This window comes from Terrapene carolina, unplaced genomic scaffold, assembly GCF_002925995.2.
Source record: "Terrapene carolina triunguis isolate 2854851 unplaced genomic scaffold, T_m_triunguis-2.0 Scaffold42, whole genome shotgun sequence".
Taxonomy (NCBI): domain Eukaryota; kingdom Metazoa; phylum Chordata; order Testudines; family Emydidae; genus Terrapene; species Terrapene triunguis.
The window spans coordinates 5,332,986-5,340,509 of NW_020664393.1; the positions used below are offsets into that span (position 1 = coordinate 5,332,986).

Sequence of the window (7,524 nt, forward strand, 5' to 3'; positions counted from 1 at the left end):
GGAAGAGGTGAACAATTTATATAAAAGAAATAATGAAAATGTGTACATAACAGCTTCTTAAACATTTTCCTTTTACATCCCTTGCCCACCATTTTTGCTTTGGCTATTTATGCCAGAATACTGCAACAGGACACACACAGCTGTCCTGTGTGTGCACACATGTCCTGTGTGACACACCTCATATAAGGGTCCACTTGTGTGTAAATTCTATTAAAGTCAATAGGGCTCTGAATGAATGTAAGGGTCCATCCATCTGCAGTAAACATTTAGTAACAGGACCATTTCTTCTCTGTGTGCGCTGAGGTGTCTAGCGCATTTATGAGTGCTAGATAAATAATAATAATAAACCTCTGATATAAATCTGGTTCAAGTGTTTGATTAACCCACATCAATTACAAATTCATTTATTCTGACAGATAAAATTTGACTGATCCTTGTTTCTTGTTAATTTTCCCAAAATTAAACATAAAAATAGTTATTACAAACAGTAATGCAGTTCTCTTCAGTTTTACTTCTAATCCCTGTGTAATAGCAAGTTCCTGTTAAAAATACTATTGCATCTTTATTTACAATACAAACAAGAGGACGTTCATTTTGTCAAGAAAACAATATGTACTCTGAGTACGAGATGTGTTATGTGTTTTCAAGGACAAAAAAAATGGAAAAACATACCTGGCATGATTTATTTGTGGCCTTGCATGTTTTGTATACTTTCAGGGGGCACAGAAATAAAAACATAAGTATGACTTGAACACTTTTTTTCACAATAATTGAAATGAAAAAATGGTAACTTTTTCAGAACCTTTTAAATATTATGGTTGGGAAATATCTGCAGAAGATCTAGATGAAGAAGCAGACGATTTGCAGGCAGAAGGGGAGGCTGATGAAGAATTAGAAGAGGAAGAGCAAGAAGAAAATGATGAAGTGAGCAATATTGGCTTCGTTAGTTTATCATTTTACTTTGACTCATTATGGGTTTGCGTTTAACCTCAGACAAAGCAGATTTATTAAGCTGTGTGCCTAAATATTTTTGATCCAAATTCATCATTCCCATAAAAACATCCACAGAATGTGTACACTCATAAATTGCCTAAGCAATTTCATTGTACTCCTGTATTCTGACTGGCAATGGTGTTATTCCAACAGAGAGAAAAATATTCTGTGCTTGTAAGGAGAGTGTGCATAGCCAGTATTGCCAAATGATGGGGTGGGTGCATACCAGCATGCAGATCCACCATCAGTCCTAATTTCTGAATGACTTTCTGTAGCTGCTTTTGTGGTGGACCTGTATATTTTGCATAAGCTAGAAGTTGTGGGAAATTCTGCCTTCTGTCTGATCAGCTCTTGAAGACATGAAATGCTATGTGAGTGCTAAGTATAAGTATGATTCCTTTTCCCTGTATTATTCCAATGCTATATAGCAACCAGTCATATTCTGCTAATTATATAGGGGAGTGCCTGCCTTACTGTTTATTTATGTTTTCAGAGCCACCAACTATTTTATAAGATATTTTGGCAGTATTGTTAAGGGCCACATTTAAAGTAGTTTATTTCTGTTGCCCCTTTTGGCCTAAGAGGTTAGCCAGTTTTCAGAGCCTTGCCATTTTTGTGTTTGTTAGGAGGAGAAATTGATGGTGTAAGTCAGGTATTTCTTTGGTGCAATCCTGTTTATTTACAGAGAATGTATAGGAAGTCCTGTTTCCCTGAACACAGTAGAAACAACAACTGTAGGGTTACCATATTTCAACAATCAAAAAAGAGGATGGGAGGAGCCCCGCCCTAGCCCCGCCCCCGTCCTGCCCTAGCCCCGCCCCTGCCCCTTCCACTCCCTCCCACTTCCCGCCCTCCTCAGAACCCCCAACCCTCCCCCCCACTCCTTCTCCCCTGACTGCCCCCTCCTGGGACCCCTGCCCCTAACTGCCCCCCAGGACTCCACCCCCTACCTAAGCCTCCCTGCTCCTTGTCCCCTGACTGCCCCCTCCTGAGACCTTCCCCCCATCCTAACTGGCCCCCTAGGACCCTACCCCCTACCTGTCCCCTGACTGCCCCAACCCTTATCCACACCCCCACCCCCAGACAGACACCAGGGACTCCCACGCCCCATCCAACCACTCCCCACCCCCTGACAGCCCCACCCCAGAACTCCCGACCCATCTAAACCCCTCTGCTCCCTGTCCCCTGACTGCCCCCTCCTGGGACCCCTGCTCCTAACTGCCCTCCAGAACCCCACCCCCTACCTAAGCCTCCCTGTTCCTTGTCCCCTAACTGCCCCCTCCTGAGATCCCCCACCCTAAATGCCCCCCAGGACCCTACCCCCTACCTGTACCCTGACTGCCCAAAACCTTACACCCCCCAACCCCCAGACAGCCCCCCCCCGAACTCCCGACCCATCCAACCCTGCTCCCTGTCTCTTGACTGCCCTCTCCAGAACCTCCCTGCCCCTTCTCCGGCCCCCTTACCGTGCTGCTCAGAACAGAGTGCTGCAGAGCAGCGCGCTCGGCAGCAGGGGAGGGGGGAACAGGGGGAGGAGCTCCAGACTGCCGGAGGCCCGATGTGAACGGCCGGCCGGCGATCTGTGAATGCAGGGAGGGGGAGGGAGAGAGCGAGAGGAGGGGAGTGATTTCAAGCTGCAGGGAAGAGGCGGGGGAAGCGGAGGAGGGGCTCTGGCTCTCGGAGCCCCATGCAAGTGGCACGATCTGGCCAGCTGCCCTGTCAGCCACGTGCTGTCTGCATTGGGGGGAAATCCGGACATTTAGGAATTCCCCCCGGACGCTATTTTTAACTCAAAAAAGCCGGACATGTCCGGCAGAATCCGGACGAATGGTAACCCTAAACAACTGGCAAGTTTCCTTGCTTACAATTTTCAGGCCTGCCTTCCCGAGTAGTCCGCCGCCCCACAGAGCATTGTCTCTCGGCTCCCTCTTAAGGCTATATTCACAACTGCTTCTCCCACTGTCTGTAGTTCTTCTTCTCTGACACACATTTAGCTTGCAAAAACAATACCTTAGTCTCTACATTTGCAATTAGTCCCAGGGAAACCCCTCGGAGCACACAGTTTCTCTGCTCAGGCTTTGCCATATGGCCCAGTGTCTTGTGCAGTAGCCTCCTAGTTTCCAGCTGTCACCACATAAAGGGGCATTTAATTGCTCCTTCTTTCCATTTAGCCTGAAAAAAGGGTGCATAGCATACCCATCAGATTTAGTTAGATTGTCTATAGGTCAAAGATCTGCTTCATTAATACCTTCCAGCATAACATTACCTTGCCCTCACAAATTTGTACATGTATATATTACATGTGCATTCACATAGTTACTCATAATTCCACATATATTCAAGTAGATAAGCAATTACCTGAATTGAGTATACAAATTGGTACATATGCAAAATTTGCACACACAAATTTGGAGATTGTTTGGGAGCTAGTTTTTAAATTTAGCAGTAAGTATTTAGAGTACCCTGTATTCAAACATTTGTAATTAGGAATGAGTGTAAGATGTAAAGTTTGGATTGGATCTGGATTTCAAATGCCCTAGAGTTCAAGGGAGTGTTTAAATCTCGGGCTTTGCTTCATCATCATCTCTGAAAGTAATGTACTATAATGCACTTGAAATGGGAAGTATGTGTTCAAAATATTTTATATATAATGTTTTTCTACTTGATCCAAAGACTTCTTGACAGTTTTCTCTAAAACCATTGTGTATTTCCAGGATGAAGATAAAATTAATGAAAAGAAGAGACACATGGGAGACACCAAACACTTTTGTCCAGTGAGTCTGAAGGAGAACTTTGTCCTTTTCCCAGGGATTGCTGAACATGGAGCTATATATCGAGAAAAATTTTACTATTTTTCAAGTCCTGAGTCCAGAGAAAAGTTTTTGGAGAACCCTGAGGAGTATGTTGCTCACAAGGAACCATTACAAGTGAGAAAAATTTAGAACTATTTAAAATAGATTGCTAATAAGGGGTTGATATTACACATCATTTTCCATCCTCCATTACAATTATTTTTGTTGTTCTTATTTTTGTGTTGCTACAAGTGTGCTAGGCACTTCACAGAAACAAGGAAGATGTGCCCCTTCCCCAATGAGTTTACAATCTAAATGTAGGGCCAACCCAATAAGTAAAGGTTATGAACAAAGGGGGAAGGGAAGGGCAGGACAAAGATTTACAATAATATCACATGCTTACTCAGTAAGACATATACACATTTCGATGGCTCTGTTAAAATAGTTTTTTGTTCATTAATTATTGTTATTAACTCACTTCTCATAAGTGAAATAGGGGTCAGAGGAGGATGGGACAGGGTGGGAGGTTGAAATAAGAAGAATAAAAAGGGTGAAATAGAGGGGCAGAAGGGAAAGGAGTTAATGTACAGGTTTTTATCTACTGTATATGTAATTCACTGTAGTTTTAAACATTGAAATGCAAAATGCATGTGTGCTTATGCTTCTTTTGAGGGTACTTTTTTATATTAGAGGCCCTGAAATTTAGAATTAATTCAACGAGGTCTATACAACCGTAACTTAAGTGCACCCAAGTGTAGAAATTGTTATAAAAGTATTCTTAATTCTTTCTGACAGGCTCCTCCCTTAAGACTGTGCCTGCTGGGCACACATGGAGCAGGTAAAACTATCTGTGGCCGATGGCTAGCTGACAAATTAGGAATTTTCCATATTCAGTTCGAAGAACGTCTACAGGAAATGATCATGCCCAAAACTGAAAAGAGAGTTGGACTTGAATTTGACGAGGAACCTGAGGAAGAGCAGATTGACATGGAAGCTCTCTTTCAGGAATTGGGAGACTCCTCTCAGACTAATACAGAAACTGAAAGTGAAAGTGCACATGAAAATGAAAGTAACAAAAATAAAGAGGTAATAATAGTAAGCAGTAGTATCCTCTTTTTAGAGGCCAAATACTCAGTATTGCCAACCCCAAGAACTACCATCCATTTCCTATTACTGTCTTGACTCCCTCCCCTCCTAATTTATTTCCTTTGATAAAAGAAGGCGGGGTGGTAAATAGTTTGAGAACCATTGATCTGTTTAATGCACCATGATTCACACTTGCTCAGAGAACTTATTACTTTTTAGGACTATAGTAAAGAACTTTATGTTAACTTCTGCTTTCTGAATTTAGCTGAACAGGGTGCAGAGGAATGCGTCAGGAGAAGCGGTCTTAGACAAAAATGTTCAGTTTTTAAAACTAATCAATTTTAGCTAATGGGCAGCTAACTAGTAACCAGAATCCTTCGGCTGCACAGTGTAATGTAACTTCCCTTCATTACATATTTCAAAATAAAGTTAAATGTTGAAAGCATTCATAATATTCCAAAAATGATCCTATAATGAGTGTTTCTATGCAAAAATGTATATCAATCATTCATATAAACAATAATGTCACAGTAAAAACAATAGGGGGTTGGTTTAGCTTTTTGAAAAAAGCAACACTTCCCTGATCTTCCCCCCTCCTCCTCCTCCCCCCCCCCCCAACTTCTCTGCCTGAGACTGGGCAGCACTCTCCCACTCTACCTCCCCCTGCTTTTGACTCCCCCTACATTCCCTTATATCCCCTAAATCTGCCTCCTGCTCCCCGCAGTGCCCTCTTTTCCCCTCCACTTTTGCTAGGAAGGCCATTCATCCAGTTTTGAACTGGACAGTCCTCTTTTGGGGTGATTTGTCCCCTGTCTGGCACTAAGACAACTGAAGTGTTTTGTCTAGTATTGGACAGCTGATGCCATTTTTAAGGGCACAACGCTTTGCCCCCTCCGTCATGACCTCACATGCATAGTGTACACAAATTCACGCAGATAGAGCAGGACGGTATGCTCTTAAAAATGGTGCTCCTTATGTGGTGTGACATTGCATGCACCGTGTGTATAAGGCAGGGGTGGGCAAACTACGGCTTGTGGGCCGGATCCGGCCCCTCAGGGCTTTGGATCCGGCCTGCAGGATTGCCCCTGTGGCACTGCGGGCCCCGCACCGCTCTCAGAAGCGGACGGCACCACTTTCCTGCGGCCCCTGGGCGGGAGGGCAGAGGGCTCCGTGCATTGCCCTTGCCTCCAGGCACCGCCCCCCCGCAGCTCCCATTGGCCGGGAACGGGGAACCATGGCCAATGGGAGCTTCGAGGGAGGTACTTGGAGGCGCGGCAAGGGACCGCAGCACTTCCTGGAGCAGCACGGGGCCGCTGCCACCCCAGAGCCGCTTTAGGTAAGAGGTGCCAGGCCGGAGCCCAAACCCCGCCTGCATCCCGCCCCCCAACTCCCTGCCCTAAGCCCCCTGCCTGCACCTTGCACCCCAACTCCCTTCCCTGAGCCCCCTCGTACACCCTGCACCCCTCCTGCCCTGAGCTCCCTGCTTCACCCTGCACCCCTGTGCACCCCAACCCCCTGCCCTGAGCCCCCCCCCGCAGTCCGCACCCCTCCTGCACCCCTGCCCTGAGCCCCCTGAACTATGCACCCCTCCTGCACCCTAACCCCCTTCCCTGAGCCCCTTCATACACCTCTCCTCTGCCCCAATCCCTTGCCCTGAGCCCCTTCCTGCACACCACACCCACTCCCACACCCCACACTCCCTCCCGCACCCCAATCCCCTGCCCCGGCCCTGCATACAATTTCCCCACCCAGATGTGGCCCTTGGCCCAAAAAGTTTGCCCACTCCTGGTATAAGGTCACATCAGTGGGGTGGAGCAGCACACTCTTAAAAATGGCATCCCCTATGTGATGTGACTTTACATGCGCCATGTAAGTGAGGTCATGCCGGCAGGGGCGAGGTCACGCTTTTCCCAGAAGTACGAGAATATCTGGTATTCAGGGAATACATGAGTGGCCATCCTATACTTTTCAGTGTCTCTACTGCCCTCATTGTCTCTGGTTCCAGTGTAGCCCTCTGAACCATAGAGTGACATTCTGTTGCCTTTGAGCATGTGTGATGGGGTTTACAGATACCATACTAAGGTTAAAGGAATGGTGAAGCAGTATTGGTTCAAGAAAGCCCAGCCCCTCAGCAGCTGCCAGGCATGCTCCCTATGGAGGACCTGCTTAAAAGAGAGGTCTGGTAGGGGGGAACATGGAGGAGAGCCTGGCTGCAAGAAGGCAGACAGGCTGCAGCCGCTGACCAGAGCCATTTACAGGGGAAGGACCAGGACTGTGAGTAAAACTCAGCTGGTTTCCTCCTTACCCGTTAACAATGTAAAGTATAATGAAAACTCTTCAAGCCACAGTTCGGTATTATGCATCAAGTATAATTCATGGAGTTTATTTGGTACCTAACATGAAATAAATCTTTACTAACTCCCCACCATCCTTCCAGCTAAGGAGGTCTAGATGGTAATCTCTTCAGAGCATGTCAGCATTATCCCTTTAATTAGCTAGAGAGGTAGTTGTAGTGGAAGGCACCTTTCTTCTTCGAGGCATGACCCTATGGATACTCCACTTTAGGTGTCTTGTATCAGAGGGGTAGCCGTGTTAGTCTGGATCTGTAAAAAGCAACAAAGAGTCCTGTGGCACCTTAAAGACTAACAGATGT

At 46.0% G+C, this 7,524-nt stretch overlaps 1 protein-coding gene across 1 annotated transcript in view; it reads left to right on the forward strand.

The window, feature by feature from the left end:
- AK9 (adenylate kinase 9) overlaps positions 1 to 7,524 on the forward strand; it is a 177,920-nt gene that overhangs the window by 102,557 nt on the left and 67,839 nt on the right. The window contains exons 24-26 of the mRNA XM_026656149.1: positions 800 to 924; positions 3,708 to 3,920; positions 4,581 to 4,871. Of these exons, the coding sequence (XP_026511934.1) occupies positions 800 to 924; positions 3,708 to 3,920; positions 4,581 to 4,871 (629 nt within the window). The remainder of the gene's footprint in view (positions 1 to 799; positions 925 to 3,707; positions 3,921 to 4,580; positions 4,872 to 7,524) is intronic.